Here is a 24,538-nt window from a genome sequence, read left to right as displayed (position 1 = left end):
GAGAAAGAATGGTGGGGGGAGGGATACTGGGAACATTGGTGGTCGAGAATGGGCACTGGTAGAGGGATGGCTACTCGATCATTGTATGACTGAAATGTAATCATGAGAGTTTATAAGTCTGTAATTGTACCTCATGGTGATTCGTTAAAAAAGAAAAAAAAAAGAAAAAAAGAAAACAAAGAAGAAAATTCAAGACCTTAGAGAGGCCATAGAGACTATCAGCTTAATTTAGAGAATTGAGCAGGGTATAAAGTAACTATAGTTTAAACAACCCTCTTCAAAAACATAGTATTGTTTTTATTTCCCTTTAGGCATTGAGGTAGAGGGGTGAGGGTTTTTTTGGTTTTGTTTTCTGTTTGTTTGTTTTGGGGGGTTGTTGGGCACAACTTGCAGTGCTCAGGGCAGCCACATGCAAGGCAAACGCCCCGGCCCCTTACTGTCTGTCTTGTGCTGGGCAGAGCAAGAGAAATTTTGCTTAAATGAGGGATGATGGACCCAGATCCAAGGGTGTTTTTGCATACAACTGAAATGGGTCTCTGGTAACTTCCTTACCCGTTCTGTGCCATTAAAGAGTCTTCACCATGGACCTGGGACAAACTTGCATGCTGCTAACATAGATTTGATTCTAGGAATCTCATAAGATCCCTCCTGAATACAGTGCCAGGAGTAATCCTAGAGCACTGTCAGGTCCTCCCCCCCCGAATACAGTGCCAGGAGTAATCCTTGAGCACTGTCAGGTGTTTCCTCCCACCCCCTCAAAAGAGTCCTCACCATTAAATTTAAAAGACGTTTACAGCATGTGCATGAGAGAATCCTGGAACTGTGTTAATGAGTTGCCTGTTACTAACAGCAGAAGATACAGAGCAGGCAGCTACTTGTTTGGCCAGATGTGCGGAATCCGGGTGTTCATACTGCTCCAGACTCATCCTTGCGAATAAACCCCCGCCCAACTGAGAATACAGCCCTGGCAGTAGATTCAAAACAGGACTGTTTCTTGGGAAACCAGAAAATGATGAAGCATCCCAATAACCCTGCTATTCTTTAGCATCCTATGATTTGTTTGTTTGTTCAGATGAAAGTTTTGTGAACAAGCCACTTCTTAAAGGATGCCTTCCAAACACTCCCAAAATTCTAAAAGGCATATGATGCCTTCCAAACACTCCCACAGAAAAGATTGTGTATTTTCATTTCCTGACCACCACTGTTTAGCAGGCAGAACTTGACTTGTGATCAGATTATTGCAAAAAATACCTCATCTAATCTAATTCTAATTCTATTTTTAATAGTTTTTATTTGAAATTATTTTGTAGTAGACTTTCAAAATAAGTGAACAAGCTATAAGTAAAAAATTTTACTTAAAGTGAATAATTACATGATTTTTATAGGTATATACACTTATGAAATTCACCAAGATGCAGAACATTTCTATGATTTCCATAAGTTTCCTTATACCTTTTTTCAATATATATTTATTTGTCTCTGAATTACTAATGTGACTTGACACTCTATACACATTCTCTAGAATTTTAGATAAATTTACAGATAAATCCATAAATTGGGTGATATTTTTGCCTGTTAGGTTTCTTATTCCCATTTTTTTTACTTCAAATCATTTTTCATGTCAGTCCCTTAAACCATTAGAGTCACTTGAATCATTTAGCTGTCTTCTGTCTAAATGATTAATTTGTATGGAAATAGAGTGAAAATAAATGTGAAGAAATTTGGAGTCTACATAAAGTTATAACACTGACTTACCACTAACTTTCTCACTATAGCCTTCATTTTTGATATCCTGGAATCAAATTTTTTTTCATTTCTGCTTTCAGTTTTTTTATATGTAAATTACCCAGAAGGGACTCATATGACACATAATTTCTATCTTAAGAAAACAATAATTCTCTCTGGAAACCAACTTAATTTCTTTTCAGTGTTTGACTTCAGACATTCAGTGCATTTGCCAGATGAGCTGAAGTAAGGTAGTAGCAGCCAGATATTGGACAAAAACCTAACCATGAATTACTAGAAAATGATTTATTTAAAATAGTTTAAAAATTATTTTTGCTAATTTATTTTGTGTAAATAGGCAAGAAGCAGCTCTGATATTGTTCAGGTCATTAAACCCAAATGTGTGACCTGGGACAAGTACCTTCCACTTTGGACCAATGTATATATGCAGAGATAGAAAAACAAGCAAAAGCACACAATCAATATTCAAAATCTTTGTAAATAAAAGCAAGAAATATCTTATTATGACCAATGAAGTTTTTAGTCAAATTATAGGACTATACAGCTAATAAAGGGGAGGGGTAGATAAAAATTTAGAAGGCAACGGAAAGTGTTCTTATAGAACACAATACTTTTTATTATTAGAGCCCATCTCATCTCTTATTATTATATAGCTTGGAGTGCTCCTTGGGTGGTTAGCTGTTAGACTTTATTGCTTTTACAAGGTTAAAAAGTCTGAATTGCCATTCTTCTTGGAAATTGCATATCCCATAGGGAATAATTAAGACTAATAAGAAGCTGGAAGCAGAACCATGAATTGAATTAATGTTTCATTCTTTTTTCCCTCCTAGGACATCTTATTTGAAATGAAGGTAAGCACCACATGCTTTGATTACTATGAATTACCCTAAAAGCTCACATTATCCAATCAAGATTATTATTCACACTAGCAGATAAGGTGACTAAATAAAAATGCCTAATTGTGTTACAAATGAGCTTCTCTATTTCAAGACACTCTAATGCTGATTTTCTTTCCTATTCAGCAAATTTGCTTCAGGGTGGAAAAATTAAGAAATGGAGGAGATATTTAACACAATTCTAGAGAGCAACTATAAAAATGAACAAAAAAAAAGATAACAAAGCTGCATTTAAAAAAATTATGTTGATATGCTTCCTTTAGTCTAAGCAAGTCTCTAATACCAGCTATTCCAAAGGGATTCCTTACTTTGGGAAATGTGTCAAGTAGTAGCTAAGATACAGAGATCCATTTTACTGCCTGAAGATTGGCTTTATACTTCTTTAACCAAACCAAGTTTCAAAAGGAAGTTTGCCAATATTGTTTGAATAGTACTTTGCATAATCAAAGCTATCAACTTGCTAAGCTCTCTTCCGTGATTCTTAACTTGAAGAATCTGGTACAACTGAATATTGTTTGATACATTGCTTATAAACATTCAGGAAATTTAGTCATTATTACGATAAAAATAAATGTTTCATTGAATTATGCATGGTCAGATAGAGATAGATATAGCATTATTTTATGTGCCATAAGAAAGGAAAACACTTTGCCAATTAAACTGTGATACAGTGCTTTTTTAAAAAATCATTGCTATATTTAAGTTTATATTGTAGAAAGAATGTTTAGCTATAATAAAGTATAGATTTTTAAAATCCTATATCACTTTTGTGCATAAATACAATGGTATCTACACCATTCTGTTTATTTATATCTTATTTATAGATATAAGTAAACAGAATTATTTCTAAAACTTTGTAGAATCTAAATCTTCTGAGTCACTTGTGTCAGAGTCATTGATGCCTTGATTTCCCACACAATACTGGTTTCCGTGCCAGCAAAAACATTAGTGATACAGCATTTTTTGAGTACCTCAGTAATTAGAATACTTCTCTAAAGTTTTCTTTATTCTATTGCATTCTGTGTTTTGAGGTGCAAGTGCAGTAAAATAACTTCATTGTGACTGGCCTGACCCATAAAGGACTCACTGTGATTTCATAGAGGTTAAATGAAGAAATGCTTCTTAAAATTGATTAACATATGGCATAAGTCAAAAGTTCTCTTTTGCTGTATTTGATATTTTTGTATTATTGAAGTGTTATTTGTTGTATAGGAGGAACAGTAAAAAATCAAAAGTCTACTGAAAATTTTAATTTTTCCTTTTGACTACATTTTATACATTTTTTGATAGCATGTATATTTCATTTAACCTTGATTGCATTTTATAATATTTTATTATCTGTTTTTTATTAGTTTTATTTATTATTTTATTATTTCTCAGTTTTCTGAGCAGGATATAATATAAAGAACAAAATCTACATAAAGTTGTAAGCTGGCATTTCTTCCAGAAAGTGTTCAGTTTCGCTATGTACTGAATAAGACTTAAGGTGCTAAGCTTGACCATGTTAATACTATATTTCACTCTTGATTCAGTGTGAACGCAAGATTTGTGAGTGTGAAAAGGGAGATCCAGGAGACCCAGGACTTCCGGTGAGTGTATTTCTGCTTTGACTTAGGGTCAGCCCAGGAAATCCTGGCAATGTCGGAGGTACTCACACTTGGAAACACTGGGTCAATTTTATGCTATTGGAAAGCAGTTGTGTGCAAATAGCAGCAAAATGAAAGTGTTGTTTCTTTCATTTATTCCTAAAGGGATACAATCTATCCTTAGAAGTAAGCCTGGGATTTTACTGACCTGAGCTGAGTGCAGATTTGGTTTAAAATGATGACGTTGTTCCCACAAAGGTTATTCAGTATTGCTTCTGATGTGCCAACTGGGGCCAGAACTTCTCAGCACAGGAGTGAAAAATAGAAAAAGAGATCATACAAATCCTTAGGGCTTTGGGGAAAGTTTTATCCTACCCCATCTAGAAACAAGTGACACAGACCTCTCAGAAGTTAACTGTCTTCACATGTATCCAAGAGCAACACAGTGTGTGGTCCTGCACACAGGAAGCTGATCAGGAAGCTTTGGGGATTAGAGTGAATTTATGAGATGGAAGTAATCACTTGGCAACCCAAGGTAAATGCCACGGTGTTCTAATATGATTCAATAGCTGTTATAATCAATCCAGTGGAAAACTTCCTTTATATTTTGGCCAAACCAAATAATATCTGATAATGGTGCTATTTGTATTGGGAAGGTATTTGAAATGACACCACAATGACTGGACGTATGAAACATTCTTCTAACTCTTATCGTCGGACACATCCATCCAATTCCTTCGGTATTGCATTGACTTATGTTATGTCAAACCTTAGAGATCAAAAGTGCAGGGGAGATATTTCACCTCCCAATTTATATAAGATAACATGGCAGCCAGTAGAAATTGATTTTAACCAAAACCATGGTTTAACATTTTCTTTCCATTAAGCACTTAGGCTATCCTAATAATGCCAAGAGATTGCTGGGGAGGGGTGAGGGAAAGTTTACTTGGAATACTCAATTATGACTTAGAATGAAGAGAGAGAAAACTTACAATTGCTTAGCTAATTAGACAATTTTAGTCACTAAAATGAATAAATATTACTATAACATGTTTTAATAGGGATAGCCCTGGAATATGTAATTTAGCATTTATTGACACTTAAACCAGTTTTCAGAAAACAGAGCTTTTTGATAGATTGTGAATAAAAAAAACCAGTTCCTTTCTGAAATAGAGTTGGACAAAACCCAGGGTATCATATTCATGTATGTGAGGCATTCACTCAATTCCTGAGCCACATACCCTACCCTCTTTTTCCATTTTTTTTTAGATTATGAGAGAGAAAGAGAAGTTATATTTTCTTTTAAGTAAATACAGAGAATCTGCCTGTTCACAACAATACCATCTCCCTGATAGGTAGTATGTAGTTAGTTACATTTTCCCTACAATTGTTCCTTATCATCTGGAATAAAATGATTGATAAGAAACTATTATAAAATGAAGGAACTAATCAATAATTCATGGAATTGAATTCATGGAACTGAACTGCCTTTTTCTCTTCACCTTCAGGGTACTCATGGAAACCCAGGTATCAAAGGTGACCGAGGACCAAAAGGAAACCCGGTAAATGAATAAACAGCTTTTATTTAAACCAATGAATTTCTTTCCAGATTAATTAGCACTGCACTGTAGCCCTGTCCTCCCGTTGTTCATCGATTTGTTTGAGCAGGCCCAGTAACTTCTCCATTGTGAGACTGTGTCACTGTGTTTGGCATATTGAATACATCATGGGTAGCTTGCTAGGCTTTGCCTTGCGGGAGAGATACTCTCAGTAGCTTGCCAGGCTCTTCAAGAGGGGCAGAGGAATCGAACCCCGGTCGGCCGGGCCGGCTGCGTGCAAGGCAAATGCCCTATTGCTGTGCTATCACTCTAGCCTTTGCCAGATTAATTAAAAAACAAATATTAAGGAATTGTAGGTTATGTTCATGTTAAAAACCTAAAGATTTTTGTAAAAAATAAGATGTTTCTAGATTATGTGATCTATATTAGCTTTCATTTACAAGTTCTGAATAACAAATGTACAACCATTTTAATCAGTAATTTTAGGAAATCTAGACAAGTTGAATAATAGAAACTTTTACCTAATTGATAACACAAATCAATTAGTATAATTAGTAGATAGAATCAGTTCCATGAATTATTGATTCATATGAGATTAATACTAGCACATTTATTTTTTATGGATCTACTTATGAATAAAATACTGGTATCTTTGTGAGTGACTACACGTTATGGACACTTCAATAGTAACGGAAAAACATTGACTTGTTTTTCATTCCCAGACCTCCTTCCTAATTCTTTTCTTTGCATACCTCTCAAAAATATCCTAGATTAATTTTTGAACTTCCAATTAAAATAAATATTAGAATATTATTTCAAGTTCAAGAGAAATTAAAAGAATCACAGGTGAAACATGAGAATATTTAACTAAAAATTTAAGGCAGACTTCTGCATGATGATCAACAATAATTCAATCGGAGAAAGACATACATGGAAAAGTTTGTATAGAATATGTAGGAGTCTAAGTTAAATTTCTATAGTCAATAATGCCCTCATAATATCGTTGAGAAAATATCAAGCCTCTAATTATCAAATTATCAGAGATCACAAACAGATATTTAGAGAAAACGAACCCAACAAATATGTAGAATAACATATTTCACTAGATAATGATTGACATTTAAGTAGAGGCAAGTCACACTTTCATATAAATTACTGATTTTTGTTTTGAGACTTTGTAGTTTGGAATTATTTTGTTGTTATTTTTGGTGTCACACCAAGCAGTGCTCAGGACTTACTCCTGGTTCTGCATTCAGGGATCATTTCTAGTGGGGGTTGGGTTGCCAAATGGGATGCTGGGGATAGAACCCAGTTCAGCTGTGAGCAAGGCAAGCTCTCTACCCACTGTCCTGTCACTCCAAACTCTGTAGTCTAGAATTTTTTAAAAGAGAGATAAATGAAACAATTTTGTAGTTCACACAATTCTTTTTCTGTTAAAAAATTTAAATATATTCATTTTCTGATAGTTGTGAAGGCAACAATATTAAAATCATAATTAGTGATAAGAGAGATAGAAATGTGGCGAGAATTGCTTGCTCTTCATTGTGCCATGGTAACCTGGACATAGACATTTTGAAAAGCAATTAAACAATAATTAAAAGCACCAAACTCCATTTCTGAGAATATTTCTAGGGAGTTGTAAAAATATGGTAGATATATGAATGCATTTATGTAAGATGCCTGCTTGTCTAAGAAATGGAATGCAAAGAATCTTTGTGTGCTTTTCGCACACACAACACGCACACATATACACTCACGCACACACACATAGTGAAGAAAAACCTTGTATTTGAGGGCTCAACTTATATGTGATATGAATTTATGACATCATATCTTCTGGTTTTGTTAAATGTCTGTTATAAATTCATATTCACATTTCACTTATTTGGATTATAATTTTGTGCCACACAATATATTTTCCTAAGTCTTGCTGAATCAAGCAATCACTCTTGAAGACATTTTAGAAAACATTCCAAAGTCCATTGGATAAAAGCCAAAGTGGTTGGCTCCCAGTGCATACAATGCTCTATTTGAGAACAAGGAACTTCTTGTTAAACTAGGATGCAATACTTGGCGTAAGCTGTGAAAATGTACCTGGAATCTTCACCCTAGATGCCTGGATATACTCCAAAGGGCAAATGCTATCTGAGTCACTATTTTCTTCTCTAGATTGCATTGCAAAATGTCAATTAAAAAAGCCAAAGATTTTATCCCCATTGGTCAACCTTTTAATCTGAGATGTCTGAATAATACACTTTATTGAGCTATCACTAGTCATCCTGCAGGGCTGTGGAATTTTGACTGTGTTTTTGTTTGTCATAGGGTGATGCTCAGAAAGGGGAGCCTGGAGAAAAAGGCCCAGGGGTATGTACACAACTGAAATGCCTTCCTCGAAAGTAATTGCAGGATGCTTACATTCATTTTGATCCTTGTAATGTAAACCCAATGTGATTTACATTACATGTGTGCTCTTGATGAATAAAACAGTCTATTGGACAGATTAGGATTATAGACATGATCCAGAAGATTTTATAATATGGTTGAGAAAAATATCAAGATCTAATTATGGGGGGGGGGCAATATTTCTGCTTAACAGGAGTGATGATGAGACTAGGGTAGCCAACCACATAAAATTTCTTGATCATGTGCCAGAGAGACAGTACAGGGATAAGGTATTTGCCTTATATGTAGCTAACCCTGGTTTAGTCCTCAGCAATGCATGGATGATTCCTTAACAAGAGCTGGGAGCAGCTCCCCAATTCCCTATTAATATATTTAATATTTGTGAAAGACTCATATAAGGAAGTTATTTTGTTTTACTTCTTATGTTTTATTTTTTAAATAGAGAATAAGGAAATTTTGGTAGCATGAATTATATAAACTATGTTTTTATAAAACCAACTCTGCAAAGAAAATATTATGCTAGTTTATTTAATATACTTTGAAGTTTCTAAAGGTTTCTGAGATATAATTATTGTAAATTTTTTAACTTTTGTTTTCTAGAAAATTATAGTAGTGTAATAAATAGCAGAGAAGTATAAATAGAATAAAAAGTAGGTCAAGTTACATTTCTCCTTTCTGCTCATCCCCTTACTCTGCTAGATTCGGAGATTCAACATCTCTTGTTGATTTTAATCAGCTTCACAAAAAAAACCCCAAATCAGTCTAATAGAACATTTAATAATTTCAATATAAACTCATCCAAAATGTGTACCATTCTTTCAGGAAACATTAACTATCATCTACATACAAAACACAGAATTAAGGCAAGACAAATTTAAGATAAAGCACTAATATCTTTAAAAGTTTTCTAATTTAAATAAAAGTAAGATATTCAAAATAGTTATAATACAAAGAAGAATGTTAAAATGTTGTAAAACGGGCATGCATAAGTATTTTAGACATTCAGAGGGGACGGGTGCTATCATAGAAACTTTCATGGGTTGGCCTCTGAGGAGAGTACAGGATTGCTCTAGGTGGAAAAAACAGGAAGGTGGAAGGAGACAGGTATTCCAGACAGAGAGTGTGAGCAAAGGCAGTGTGCGGAAAAGTAAGATATGATGCCCGAAGAGGACTATTCTATTGACTTGAAGGTCTGAGTTCTTAACAAAGCAGCTCTAGATTTAAAGCCTTGTCCTTTGATGCCCAACCCTTGAGATAATAGAGACACATGTACTAATGGCTATTTGGAAGATTAATCTGACACAGCTTTAAAAGAGAAAAAAAAAATAAAAGAGAAAACAAGGCTGGAGAGATAAATAACACAGGTGAAGGCACTGGCTTTGCCTGTAGTTAACTCTGGTATGATCCTGGACACCGCTTATGGTTTCTGGAACATTGCCTGTAGCTATCCCTGAGCATACTGTCCTCCCATTGTTCATGGATTTGCTTGAGTGGGCCCAGTAACATCTCCATTTTGAGACTTGTTGTTACTGTGTTTGGCATTTTGAATATATTGAATACACCATGGGTGAGATACTCTCGGTGGCTTGCCGGGCTCTCTGAGAGGGGTGGAGGAATCGAACCTGGCTTGGCCGGTCTGGATGCGTGCAAGGCAAATGCCCTGCCTCTGTGCTATCGCTCCAGCCTGAGCACAGAACGAGGAATAAGCCCTGAGCACTGCTGGGTGTGCCCTCCCAAACTAAACTAAACAACAGCAGCAACAAAGAGAAGATAAAATGGGAACAAGTAGAATAAAGGAACACTTTAAAGAAAGTTTGATATTAAACCCACTTTGAGAGGTAAGAGGAACATTGACTAGAGTTGCTCCAGCCTAAACCAAGCTAGTAGTCCACTGAGCACTTGATGTGTGCTCTAAGAAAAATGCAGACCAACTTTTTGCGATTTAATTTTAGAAAATTATACAAAACATCTCAGTAATAATTTTTACATTGATTCTATGTAAAAATAAGTCTTTTTGACTTGCTAAGATAAAGATGAGTCTTTTGATTCAATACTTACGACCTAAGTGAAATTACTTCACTTGTTCATTTTTTTTGCTTTCTTGATGTAAGGTAAAGGTAAAGGTAAAGGCCCTCCCATTGATCGTCGATTTGCTCAAGCGGGCCCAGTAACGTCTCCATTGGAGACTTTGTTGTTACTGTGTCTGGCATATCGAATACTCTCGGTAGCTTGCCGGGCTCTCCGAGAGGGGCGGAGGAATCGAACTCGGGTCGGCCATGTTGGCTGCTTGTAAGGCGGACGCCCTACCCGCTGTGCTTTCTTGATGTATCATATACATTATATACATATAACCTATAGTCCATAGAACATCTTGGTGACACTGTTTAAAATATTGTGACAACATTTAAAATATTCTTGTGGATCAAATGAGTTGCTTATGTATTTTTGTATAACACAGGGATACAGTGATGATAAGGAAAAGAGAACACTGTGAGAACTCTGAAAGAGTAGACTAAATCATAGGACAAATCATGCATAATATGCTTACTGTGCTGGGGATCCACTTCTAGGTTTTGAGGATGCAGGCGTGAATAAGAAAGATACTTTCCATATCGTATGTTATCCTAATTGCAGAGGCAATCAAATAGGAGAAAAATAAATGAGAATTTCAGCCAATGATTAGTGTTATGAAAATGTTAAACAATGTCACCAAGATGTTCTAGGCATAAAGATAAGTAACCTCAAAGACTTTGCAGTGGGAACTAGTGTAGAGAGAAAACTGGAAGAACTTGCAGACTAATGTTGACTAAGACTGGTGGGTGATAGATAGGCTGTAAAGGTTGGCAGGCACAAAATCATAATTATTTCAGGCTAGGAGCATTTAACATAACCTACATTATTATGTGAGTATACATATATAAAATATAATTATAGTTTATATGTATATAATGTATATGTATACACATAGTGGAAAATTATTGAAAACATTTTTTTGCAATGCTGTGGGTATCCTCACACTTACTACAGTGCCAGGGACCACACTTGACAATGTAGGGAAGTTCCATGTATCAACATAGGGTTTCACATATGCAAGGCGTCCTAGTTACTGTTCTATCTCTCTGACCCTAGCTAACTTTTTAGTACAAAACATGAACTGTTTTAATAGAGACCATCAATTTAGTGTCTATAAATAACTATTTCTGAAATGGGTTACATTGTAGTATAACAATCTTCTTCATTTGTTCTATTTTTATTCTCTACTGTTCAGCAATTTTTCGTTTGGAATAAAGTGTTATTTCCTTTTTTACCTTTTGTAAAAATGACATAGACACAACACAGTTTCGTAGTCTGACTCACATGTAACTGCCTTAACAGCTTATTTATTCCATTATTTTCTCCAGCTCATTTAAAATATCTTACATTTCTATTTTCATACTTCAAAAATATAGTTGTATAGAATAGAAATAAAATCCTATTTGAAAAAAGGCTCTTTGTCTCTTAGAGTTGGTAATTTCCCAGTCCATTTAATATTCAGTATTGTGTTCGTTGAAGAGTTTACAGGCAGTTGCACAATGGAGAAGGCTGTGCAGGATTCCTGGGAATGTTACAGAGGACGAGCTGAAGCACTGTTCCCTTATTTAGCTTGAGATAAAATATAGTAACTTAAAGGTCACTGTCTCACTAGGGTTGATAAAGGAACCATTCATTTCCTTGATGCCCTATATTCTAGACTGAATTTGAAAGAAGGACAATAATGGATATAAATATTTACGTACATTTTAAAGACCATTATCATAGGTCATTTTAAAAGCCAATTTTTCTAAGTGTCTTTGTGAAATATTCTCTATAAAAATGTGTAGTTTGGGGCAATCGAACAATTCTGAAGGGGCCATTAGTGGCTATCTTTTCTATGATGAATTTTAGTATATGCTTGCTCCTTTAGCTTTAGCGCAAAGGGTGAGAAGTGAGTTTGAAAAAAACCTGACAGAAATTGAGTACAGAATGCAATAAATGAAAAAATAGGATTTTTTCTTCTCTTGAGTAAGTACATATTCTTTAAGCAAGAAGAAATGTAAAACTTGTTACATTTTTATGGTCATATTTTCCAGGACTCTGCAGATTTGTTTTTATTATACTTTTATCAATCAAATACATTTAAATCTTCCTCCTATGACTTCAAATATCATATTTTCTTTTCTTTTTCTTTTTTAATTAGGGAAATCCTGGGTTCAAGGGTGAAAAGGTAAGTGAAAAGGTATTAATAAATAGACAAAAATTTCAAAGTAAAAACCAAAAACAAGTGTTTCATATAGCTAACTTTATTATCATTATTTTTATATTTTAGTTCCTTAAGTTTACTCTTAATAGCTGTCAACATAAAATAGAAATAAAAATATAAAATATGAGAGTGTGTTGTAAGAGATAGAGGGTGACTTAGATTTTTGAAATTAGAATCCAACCCCTCTCAGCTCTATAAATCTCAGTTTAACAGCCAAGCAGCACAGATTTTCACACTAAAATTTTCTGTATACAAACATATGCAGTAACACTGTGGTTAGATTGCTGTCTTGGGGCTTAGCTCCCTAAAACCACAAGAAATTGATCTCTCTCATAGGGGAAAGAATTTACCCTGCTTAAGCAGCGAAGAATCAATAATTCCTGTGAGCCAGGCATCTGGGTGGAGCTTGCAGGGGAGTAAATTTAATAAACAAAAACATGGTAGCAGTCAGTAAATTATTTGCAAATGATAAGTGTGGAAAATTGAATGGATTCAAAAGGAATTAATTGAACCCTTCAAAGGGTTCAATGGTCATTGACAAATCTAAGCTACGGTTTTGCCTATTATCACAATTCCTGTCTAAAACCACACCCACACCCATAGTTATCCTCCATTCTATGTACATGTGGTGCAGCATCAGTTAATGGCCTGAGCTTCACAGGGCTTTGGACTGGGTCTCTTGAGGTTTCTCCACTCTTGGAGACAGGACTGTGCAGGGTCGGAGATCTATGTCCTTTCTACTAGATCTTGCTTGGAAACAAACTGCAGAACCCTGCAAAATTGTTTATGCCTTCTTCAAAAGTGTACACAAAACTTCCTTATGTCCATCTTCTTTCTTTAGGCCTGAGGGGAAATCCAAAGGGAGCTGTTTGTTGGGGTAGGGAAAGGACTGAAAGCAAAATTATTCGTGTTGCTTGGAATATCTGCATTTTCATGCACCAGCTGCTTCTCTTGCTGAGGAAAAAGCTAAACGTTAGAATTGAAGTGGAAGTTAGGCTATTGTCTGAGAGACAGGCCTATATTCAAGTACAGATCTGTGCCAAATCCAAAGATTATTTATTTTACATTAATTTAATAGCATTGTTGTTGTTTTAGAAAGGAAGCTAGAACATCGGTAGTTTATTGGCTTGATTTTAAACTTTCAACTCTTTGGATACCGATGTGTTGGCCTCTGTTTGCTTTCTTATGCAAGTATTTAGGGTGAACCTACACAGAGCCAAATAGTCTTTAACTATGAAAATGTTAGGGTAAACTGGGAAGAGTATAAGAAATATCATAATTCAGCACTTGTGATAAGAAGGAGGAACTCAACCTTTTGGGGTATGTGTTTTTTCATCTGTATAGAACTGGATTATTTCAGGTCTCTAAAGTATAGGATGGCTGGAGAGTGACATTGAATATTGGATATGACATTGTTTTATGAACTGTTTGCTAGTCTATAAATATACAGTGCTATCATGAAGTGCAGGGAATAATGTGTTAACATAAAATTGTCCTACAAGTCGCTGAAAAAAATTATTCCTGCATATCCATGACTTATTCAGTGAACTATTGACACTGCATATTTATTAATACACGCATATATGTATGTTATTATACATATGTAATATATACATATTATACATTATATAATATACATTATATACATAACACATATACATAACATATAACATATACACTTATAGTACACATATATTATATATATTCGAGGGAGAAAGGGTGGGGAGAGAGAAAGTTAACCTTCAGAGTAATTATAGATTCACTGGATGAGTTCTTATTTGGATAAGCTGTAGAGAAGAGTGATGGAATCAGACATTCAAACAGAATTTTAACCAGATCAGCACCATGAGAAATCAAAGACTGGGAATAGAGCAGATCTTTCCATAGATTTCTCAAGTATAATCTTGCTAGAATTCTATAATTCTAAATTGTGGCTATCTCACAGGGATTAATAAACCCACTAAAAACTAAAATGAGCCAAACAACTTTAATACAGTATTTTTATTGATGAAAATCTACCCCTCAAACAAATGGTATTCCTTGGCCCTATAACTAACAAAGTTTTCCTGAGAAATGGAATGTGAATTCTGACTGAAAGAATTTTAAATATATTTATGGCACGTCTTGGTTTTATATTTTGGTGGTTGACTCATTTTATTCCCATCCAACATTATTTAATTAATTGCTCTCTAATAGATTCTTCAAGAGTCATTTTCCATTCGCATTCAGAAACAAATGTTCAACTTGTTCTAAGTGAAAGCTCAGCTTTTCCTGGGTTAGTCTGATTATTCACAATATGATGTGGCAAGAGAACAGATTGCTTTTGAACAGAGGCATAGCTAATTCTAAGAATTTACTACCCCCTCTTTCCTTCTTTTGAAGCCAGCAGTAAATACCCCCATGCAGTAGGCAGAAGTATCAGTTCAGAGGAAAGTAACTTGTCAACTATGATAGTCTGCCTTGCACAGCTTTTAGTGGCTGACGAAGAACATGGCCTTGGGTGTCCTACAGACTTGAACTTGTAGTCACAGGCAGACTAATCACTATGGGCTGAATTTTCCTTTTCTCTCTAAAGATATATGTCTTGAAAAGCTGTTGTAGAAATTATCATTAATGTAGAAAATTTGACTCATAAGTCACATACACAATTGGAGTTACAAACTGTGATTTCCTTTTCTAGGATAGCATTATTCAAAGTGTAGTTTGCAGGATTGCTGCTATTTTGTGAGAAGACTCTGACGCCTACCTACTTCACTATATAATCTAGCCATCATAAAATGTGCTGTTTAGCTCAGTTGTCATTTATTCTTCATAGCAATATTTCCTCAATACATCATGGGGAGCTTGCCAGGCTTTGCTGTGCAGGCGAGATACTCTTAGTAGCTTGTCCGGCTCTCCGAGAGGGACGGAGGAATCAAACTCGGGTCTGCCATGTTGGCCGCTTGCATGGCAAACGCCCTACCCGCTGTGCTATCGCTCCAGTCCAAGTCATAAATATGTATATATATATATTCATATATAATTACTAAGATATAAAACAACCTTGAGAAGTCTAACTTTTGTAGTTTTTCTAATTATAATCTACTTAGAAATCTTACAGTTCTGCTCTAATGGATTAGCTTTCAGAGGTCTTATTCTCATTTTATCCGAGCAAGTCACTTGAACATTTTGAATCATTTTTAGTCTGTAAACTTGGGTTAATAGTGTCTACCTCAGGGACCAGAGAGATAGTGCAGAGATTAAGATCCTTGCCTGAGTTCACAGTCATCCCCAGTTTGATCCCTAGCATAGCTTATGGTTCTCCAAGCATGGCTAAGAGTTATCCCTGGGTACAGAACTAGGAGTAAGCTCTAGCACTGTCAAGTGTAGCCCCTAAATTAAAAGTACAAATAATATCTATTTCATATAGCTCAAGAGAACTGAGCTAATGTCTGTAAATATTGTTAATAAGCTGTACAGCATAACTGACATATGATATATTGCTTTATTAATATTTCAGGGAAGATAGGACATTGAAATGTGATGAAGATTCATACTATGTTTACAACCCTGGCTATTATTTCACCTGAGGTCTTGCTAATCATTATGGATCCTTTAACCATCTAATTATGGAAATGTAATTTCTCCCAAAATTCCACAGAAAAATAAGACTAAGTAATTAAGATTGATAGTCCAGTAAGAGTATAGTATTGTGGAAATAAGAGACTCATTCTGGTTTCAGATCTTGAGTTTTCTACTTTTTAGATGCATGATTCAGGGAAATTATATTGTTGAGATTAAACTTTCTCTTTTATAAAATAAGAATGGGTTTTATAATTTACTTCTTAGACTATAATATTGAGTGAATTAAATGGTACATGCACGGGGCATGTTATAGATGGTAGATGCTCGGTAAAGTTTGGGCTCTTTCCATTTAAATACACCCATCTCTTGAAAATTAGGTGATATTACTTATTCAAGTTTTGTCAAGTACAATTCATAGTTAAAAATGTTTTAGACTTTAAAGCCTGTATGGCTATAGAGTTAAGGGTAAAATTTACCTTAAATTAAGGATGCTTAAAAACAAAGAATAAATTAAGGATAAATATTACCCATCTGAGTGTTTATATCAAAAATTCTGGTTATCTTTAAAGAAACTACTAATATGGCACATCTACAAATATCCTCTGATTTATTCAATTTATTTTTCAGGGTGGACGTGGTGAATGTGGCAAACCAGGAATCAAAGGTGACAAAGTAAGGAGCATAGTTTTAAAATGCTTACAGCTGTGATCCCTTTGGGGCTCAGTTTTCTTAAGAGGAAATTCCTGGGATGCATTATGTTGATCTCACTAATTGAAGAACCACTTGCTCAATTTTCACATCTGTAAACCATGAGACAAAAACCAAAGTCATACCTAACTTTAGTTAATAGAGCCCAAATACATTTCTTATGGACCATTAAGACTTTGTTTTGTGACTCCATAACCTTTGAAGCCATGTCTACTGAATGTTATGGTGAAAAGAATAATTCAACCAGTAAAATCAATTCAAACTCCAAAGGGGTCAAAGTAGAGTTGCTTCCCAGATGTAAATTCCTGGAATAGGCACTTTCCAAGGTAGAGTAGGAATACAATAAAATAAAAGTTACAATAATAAAATTATTATAAACAGTTTGGCAGAACTAATATATATGGGCTTGAAAATTCAGCATGTTGCAGATAACCAGATAATATTTTTGTTAAAAGAAATAAATATAGAAAGATAGTCCATGCCTTTGTTAAAATATATATCTTGCATATGGTCAATCCTTGTATGATCCTGTGAACATCCCAAGTGTCAAGTAAGACCCTGGAGGCTCCTTGAACACCTCTGGTGTAGACTTAATAGTTTCCTGCAGCACAGGACTTGAACTCCACACCACATCCCCTACCAATGATAGCATTGATTCTCCAGCCTACTTGGAATCAGCAGGAGGGGCCCCTGGACCCCCTGAACACCAGGAGATCCTCAGTCTTCTCCCCAAAATCTATGTTTGTTTACATATATATATAAATTATACATAAAATATTATATAAAATCTATTTATATTATTTAAATTAATGGCGGTGTTTGTGTTGAGGATTTATACAAAGTACTAGAAATATATGTATATATGTATTGCATATATAATATATACAGTACAGCTGAAACACAATGATAAAATGTTCTCCCTAAAAAGTAGAGTAAAAATAGTTAAGAATATAAACAACATGCTACCTGATGTACTAAAATCTTTTAATTATTTATTTTTTAATTATGATAGAGTCAAGGAGAGAAAATTAGACACAAAAGGGAATAGAAGAGAATAAAAATAGAAGAGAAAAAGAAGCAGATATACAGGCCCCTGTAACTAAGCACTGTAAGTAGTCTGAGACTTTCTGAGACTTTAAAAGTTTCAGATTCAAAAACTACAGTAGGTTAGGTAAAATCGAGCAAAATAAGAAGTGCAATAGTGAATGAATTCTTCCTGCAGGAAAATTAAAGGTGAGAAATGAAAATGAATTTGAAAATAAATATGTGACATACAGAAAAGTGCAAAAATTTAAATTAATAACCTGAAAATTATTTGAACTGAAACCTGAGTGATGACAAATTAATATATTACATTGACCTTAACCAGGTCAAATTTGACCTATGTGAAACTGACCTTAACCAGGTCAGTATTTTTTTTCCCTTTATTTTATTTTATTTTTAAAGTTGTAGATTTACAATTTTTTGTGCTTTGGTTTCAATTATACAATGATCAGATACCCATCCCTCCACCAGTGCCCATTTTCCACCACCATGGATAATAGCCCTCCCACCCCCATCCCCCCATCCCCCCTGTCTCTGTGGCAGGGCAATCCCCTGTGTTCTCTCTCTCCTTTTGGGTGTTGTGGTCTGCAAAAGAGGCATTGAGTGGCAAACATGTTCAGTCCATAGTCTACTTTCGACGTGCATCTCCCCTCCTGGGAGGATCCTCCAAACATCCTTTATTTGGTGCTCCCTTCTCTATCTGAACTGCCCTTTCCTCTAGGATACCCGGCTGGCCTCTAAGTTAGAGAGTAATCCTCCTGGTGCTGATCTCAGCTATTCTTGGGTATTAATCTCATACTTTGTTACTTTATATCCCCCAGATGAATGCAATCTTTCTATGTCTATCCCTCTCTTTCTGAATCATTTCGCTTAGCATGATACTTTCCATATTGTACCACTTGTATGTAAATTTCATGACTTCATCTTTTCTAACAGCTACATAGTACTCCATTGTGTAGATGTACCAAAGTTTCTTTAACAAGTCATCTGTTCTTGGGCATTCAGGTTTCTTCCAGTTTCTGGCTATTGTAAAGAGTGCTGCAATGAACAAACAAGTGCAGATGTCACTTCGACTATACATTTTTGCCTCTCTGGGATATATTCCCAGGAGTGGTATTGCTGGGTCAAATGGGAGCTCAATTTCTAATTTTTTGAGAATCGTCCATACTGTTTTCCAGAAGGGCTGAACCAGTGGACATTCCCACCAACAGTGAAGGAGTGTCCCTTTCTCGCCACATCCGCGCCAGCATCGGTTGCTTTTGTTCTTTTGAATGTGGGCCAGTCTCTGAGGTGTGAGATGGTATCTCATTGTGGTTTTGATCTGCATCTCCCTGATGATTAATGATGTAGAGCATTTTCTCATGTGCTTTTTTGCCATTCGGATTTCTTCTTTGAGAAATTTTCTGTTCATTTCATTGCCCCATTTTTGGATGGGGTTCGATGTTTTCTTCTTGTGGAGTTTACAGTATTTTGTATATCCTGGATATCAACCCCTTGTCAGATGTGTATTCGGTGAATATCCTTTCCCATTCTGTAGACTGTCTTTGTATTTTGGTCACTGTTTCTTTGGAGGTGCAGAAGCTTCTTAGTTTAAGATAGTCCCATTTATCTATCTCTGTTTTCACTTGCTCGGCCAGTAGCCGAGGGGAGGGGAGGGGAGGAGAGGGGAGGAGAGGGAAAGGAAGGGGAGGGGAAGGGAGGGGAGAGGGGAGGGGGGAGGGGAGGGGAGGGGAGGGTATCTTCATCTTTGAAGATACCATTAGCTTCAATGTCATGGAGGGTTTTGCCAACTTTATCTTCAATGTACCTTATGGTTTCTGGTCTGATGTTGAGGTCTTTAATCCATTTTGATCTTACTTTTGTACATGGTGTTAGGCAGAGTTCTGAGCCTATTTGTTTGCATGTAGCCGTCCAGTGATGCCAACACAATTTATTAAAGAGGCTTTCCTTACTCCACTTCACATTACTTGCACCTTTATCAAAGATTAGATGAGCATATGATTGAGGGGAGATGTCAGTGTATTCAACCCTGTTCCATTGGTCTGCAGTTCTGCCTTTGTTCCAGTACCATGCTGTTTTAATTATTACTGCTTTGTAGTACAGTTTGAAGTTCGGGAGGTTGATTCCTCCCATTTTCTTTTTCCTAAGAATTGCTTTACCTATTCGTGGGGGCTTATTGTTCCATATAAATTTCAGGAGTGTTTGCTCCATTTCTTTGAAGAATGTCATGGGTATCCTTATAGGGATTGCATTGAATTTATACAATGCTTTCGGTAGTATTGCCACTTTGACAATGTTAAGTCTCCCGACCCATGAGCAGGGGATATCTTTCCATTTCCTCATGTCCTCTTTTATTTCCTGAAGTAGCGTTTTGTAGTTTTCTTTGTACAGGTCCTTTACTTCCTTAGTTAAGCTGATTCCCAGGTACTTGATTTTCTGGGGCACAATTGTGAACGGGATTGTTTTTTTCATGTTGCTTTCTTCTCTCTCACTGTTTGCGTATAGGAAAGCCATGGACTTTTGGGTATTGATTTTATAACCTGTAACTTTACTATACAAGTCTATTGTTTCTAGGAGTTTTTTGGTGGAAGTTATTGGGTTCTCTAAGTAGAGTATCATATCATCTGCAAATAGTGAGAGCTTGATTTCTTCCTTTCCTACCTGAATGCCCTTAATATCTTTTTCCTGCCTAATCGCTATTGCAAGTACTTCCAGTACTATATTGAACAGCAGTGGAGAGAGTGGGCATCCCTGTCTCGTCCCTGATCTTAGAGGGAAGGCTCTCAGTTTTTCCCCATTGAGGATGATGCTTGCTGTAGGCTTGTGGTAGATGGCTTTAATTATGTTGAGGAAGGTCCCCTCTATACCCATTTTGGCTAGGGTTTTCATCATAAAGGGGTGCTGGATCTTATCAAATGCTTTCTCTGCATCTATTGATATGATCATATGCTTTTTATCTTTTCTTTTGTTGGTATGGTGGATTATGTTGATTGATTTCCGAATGTTAAACCATCCTTGCATCCCTGGGATGAATCCTATTTGGTCATGGTGTATGATCTTTTTGATGAGTAGTTGGATTCTATTTGCTAGTAGTTTGTTGAGGATCTTTGCATCTGTGTTCATCAGGGATATCGGCCTGTAATTCTCTTTCTTTGTGGAATCTCTGTCTGCTTTTGGTATCAGTGTGATATTTGCTTCGTAGAAACTGTTCGGAAGTGTTTTTGATATTTCAATTTCGTGGAAAAGCTTAAAGAGTATTGGGAGTAAGTCCTCTTTAAAGATTTGGAAGAATTCACTAGTGAATCCATCCGGGCCAGGACTTTTGTGCTTGGGGAGACTTTTTATTACCATTTCAATTTCCTTGATGGTGATAGGTCTGTTCAGGTATTCCAGGTCTTCTTGGTTCAGCCTTGGGAGTCTGTAGGAGTCTAGGAATTTATCCATTTCCTCGAGGTTTTGATGTTCCGTGGCATAAAGCTTCTCAAAGTACTCCCTGAGGATCCTCTGAATTTCTGTGGTTTCTGTTGTAATGACCCCCTTTTCATTTCTGATTCGGTTTATTAGGGTTTTCTCTCTCCTTTTCTTTGTGAGTTTTGCTAGAGGCTTATTGATCTTGTTAATTTTCTCAAAGAACCAGCTTTTGGTTTCATTGATCTTTCGGATTGTTTTTTGGGTTTCCATCTCATTAATCTCTGCTCTGAGTTTTATTATTTCCTTTCTCCTGTTCGGATTGTGCTCCTTTTTTTGGTCCCTCTCCAAGCTCTTAAGCTGTGAGGTTAGGTTACTTATGTGTGCTCGCTCCTCCTTCCTGAGGAATGCTTGTAGAGCTATAAACTTTCCTCTTAACACAGCCTTTGCTGTGTCCCATAAGTTTTGGTAACTCGTGTTCTCATTTTCATTCGTTTCTAGGAATCTTTTGATTTCCTCTTTGATTTCCTGTCTAATCCACTCGTTGTTCAATAGTGCACTGTTTAATTTCCAGGTGTTTGATTTAGTTTTCTGTTTTTGTGTGTGATTTACTTCTAATTTCAGCGCATTATGGTCTGAGAAGATTGTTGATACAATCTCTACCTTCTTAATTTTATGGAGGCATGTTTTGTGGCTCAGCATGTGGTCTATCTTGGAGAATGTTCCATGTACGCTTGAGAAGAATGTGTATTCAGCTTTTTGTGGATGAAGTGTCCTGTATATATCTACTAAGTCCCTTTCTTCCATTGTTTCCCTCAAATGAATTATGTCCTTGCTAAGCTTGAGTCCGGTTGATCTATCAAGAGGTGACAAAGCAGTGTTGAAGTCTCCCACTAGTATTGTGTTGCTATTGATGTCTTTTTCCAAATCTATGAGTAGTTGTTTTAAGTACTTTGCTGGTCTCTCATTAGGTGCATATACATTTATTATTGTAAGTTCTTCCTGTTGTACAGATCCTTTGATCAATAAGAAATGGCCTTCATTTTCTCTTATGACCTTCCTCACTCTGAAATCGATGTGGTCTGATATAAGGATGGCTACCCCAGCTTTTTTATGGGAGCAGTTTGCCTGTACGATTGTTTTACAGCCTTTGACTCTGAGTCTGTGTTTGCTTTGACTATTGAGATGCATTTCTTGCAGGCAGCAGAATGTTGGGTTCAATTTTCTAATCCATCCTGCCACTCTATGTCTTTTAATTGGTGCGTTTAGCCCATTGACATTGAGAGAGATTATTGTTATGGGATCTTGTCCCATTGTTCTGTTGAAATTTGGTGTATTTGAGGGGCCTTTCTTGCCTTAAAGTAGCCCATTTAGTTGTTCTTGTAACCATGGTTTTGAGTCTATGAAGTTCCTGAGCTGTTGTTTGTCTGTGAAACTGTGTGTTGTTCCTTCTATTATGAATGAGAGTCTTGCTGGGAAAAGTATTTTTGGGGAGGCACTTATTTCATTGAGTTTTTTTACTATGTCCCACCACTGTTTGCGGCCCATGAGGGTTTCATCAGAAAAATCAGCTGTGAATTTTAAGGATGCTCCTTTGTAAGAGATTTCTTTCTTCGATCTTGCTGCTTTCAGAATTTTGTCTCTGTCTAAGGTTTTGGTCATTTTGATCAGAATGTGTCTTGGGGTATTTTTATTCGGATTTCTTCTAGCTGGTACCCTTCGGGCCTCCTGAATGTGGTCACAAGTTTTCTTCACCTCTGGAAATGTTGTAGCAATGATTTCTTTGACAGTTTCTTCTTCATCGAGGTTTTCTTCCTGTACCTCTGGGACTCCAATAATTCTTATGTTACCCCTCTTGGCTTGATCACGATCTTCTCTTGCCATCTGTTCCCGAATTGTGAGTCTCTTTTCCGTTTTCTGCTCTTTTCTGGAGAGTCTCTGAACTTCATCTTCGAGCTCACTGATTCTGTTCTCAGCCGCTCTTACTCTGCTGCTGAGGCCTTCCACTGAGCTTTTCAATTTGCCTTCGAGATTTTTCAGGTCTGACATTTCTGATTGCATTTTCCTCATTTCTGCCTTCAGATCCTCTTGTCTTCTATTGGCATTGGTTTCCATTGTTTCTTTTAATTCCCTAAGCATCCTAAGTAGCTCCCTCCTGAATTCCTTGTCAGAGAGGTTGTCTAACACTACAGTACTGTTGGTGTCATCTGGGCTAGACTCTTCAATATGAAAGTTTGGTGGGCTTTTGCGTTGCTTTACCATTGTGAGAGGTGTGTTTTAGTCCTTCACGTTCACTGTTACTATTCTGCTTGATATGCAGTGTGAGTTGAGATAGGCTTATGAGTTATTGGCTACTGTGTTTCTAGTGGCTGAGCTAAAATAGAGAAGTTTCCATCTAAGAAGGTAGCTTATGGTTCCTATGGCATATGTAGTGAGAAAATATTTCGCGACCGCGTTAGCGGCCGCAGCTCCGGAAAGAATCCCTGGCACTGGGCGAGGAGTTGGGAACGTCTCCTGTTTGGAATTGGAGCCGTTCAGCTTTGTTGCCCAGAGCTGGGCCTCTGTGCCCGTCCCACGCAGATCAGGGGTTGAAAACCGGCTTTCTAGGGGCTGTTTCTAGCTGCGCGTGCCCAGAGAGGGACACAGGCCCTTGGGGGTGGCCAGGTCAGTATTTAACTATCTAAATATCCTATTATTTTCTGTGCTGAAAAAGAAAGAAAAAGTGCTGCCAATATATAAATATTCACTATCACTATAACCCCATTGTTCATTGATTTGCTCGAGCAGGCGCCAGTAACGTCTTCATTTGTCCCTATCACATGCTAGTGTAGCCCAATGGCATATTGGGGGCTCTTTCAGGGTCAGGGGAATGAGGATCATCATTGTTACTGTTTTTGGCATATCAAGTATGCCATGGGTAGCTTGCTAGGCTCTGCCGTGTGAGCAGGATAATCTCAGTAGCTTGCCAGGCTCTCTGAGAGGGATGGAGGCTTTTGGGCAGCCTCTATCACCTTTTATGTGTGTTCCCAGTTAGACATATATGTGGGCAAGTTACTCTCTCTGAGAGCAAGAACTTGACAATAAGCCTCCGGGAGCTTGGTTTTAAAGTCTCTGGATCTTGGTCATTGATGGGATTACACGGCAGTTGATGGGTGTAACTTTCTTGCTACAGGAAGATGGGGGGTCTGGGTGGAGGAGGCCCAGTCTCGATCTGAGCAGGCTTGGAGATCTCAGCCTTGGGTCCCACACACCTGGGTTCCTCTGCCGGCTTCCTCATGCATGAGGCTTGTCCTAGCATGTGGAGAGTGGTCTCAGCATGGCTGTGGTTTGGTCCTGGAGGTCTTC

At 36.6% G+C, this 24,538-nt stretch overlaps 1 protein-coding gene across 1 annotated transcript in view; it reads left to right on the top strand.

Moving 5' to 3' along the window:
- COL28A1 (collagen type XXVIII alpha 1 chain) overlaps positions 1–24,538 on the top strand; it is a 197,267-nt gene that overhangs the window by 7,209 nt on the left and 165,520 nt on the right. Inside the window, exons 4-9 of the mRNA XM_056118311.1 lie at positions 2,577–2,597; positions 4,175–4,231; positions 5,737–5,790; positions 8,110–8,151; positions 12,407–12,433; positions 16,661–16,705. Coding sequence (XP_055974286.1) covers positions 2,577–2,597; positions 4,175–4,231; positions 5,737–5,790; positions 8,110–8,151; positions 12,407–12,433; positions 16,661–16,705 — 246 coding nt within the window. The remainder of the gene's footprint in view (positions 1–2,576; positions 2,598–4,174; positions 4,232–5,736; positions 5,791–8,109; positions 8,152–12,406; positions 12,434–16,660; positions 16,706–24,538) is intronic.

Source organism: Sorex fumeus, unplaced genomic scaffold, assembly GCF_029834395.1.
Source record: "Sorex fumeus unplaced genomic scaffold, SorFum_2.1 ptg000037l, whole genome shotgun sequence".
Classification (NCBI taxonomy): domain Eukaryota; kingdom Metazoa; phylum Chordata; class Mammalia; order Eulipotyphla; family Soricidae; genus Sorex; species Sorex fumeus.
The sequence above is the reverse complement of the archived record's forward strand: the minus strand, read 5'-3'. Positions and strand labels throughout refer to the sequence as shown.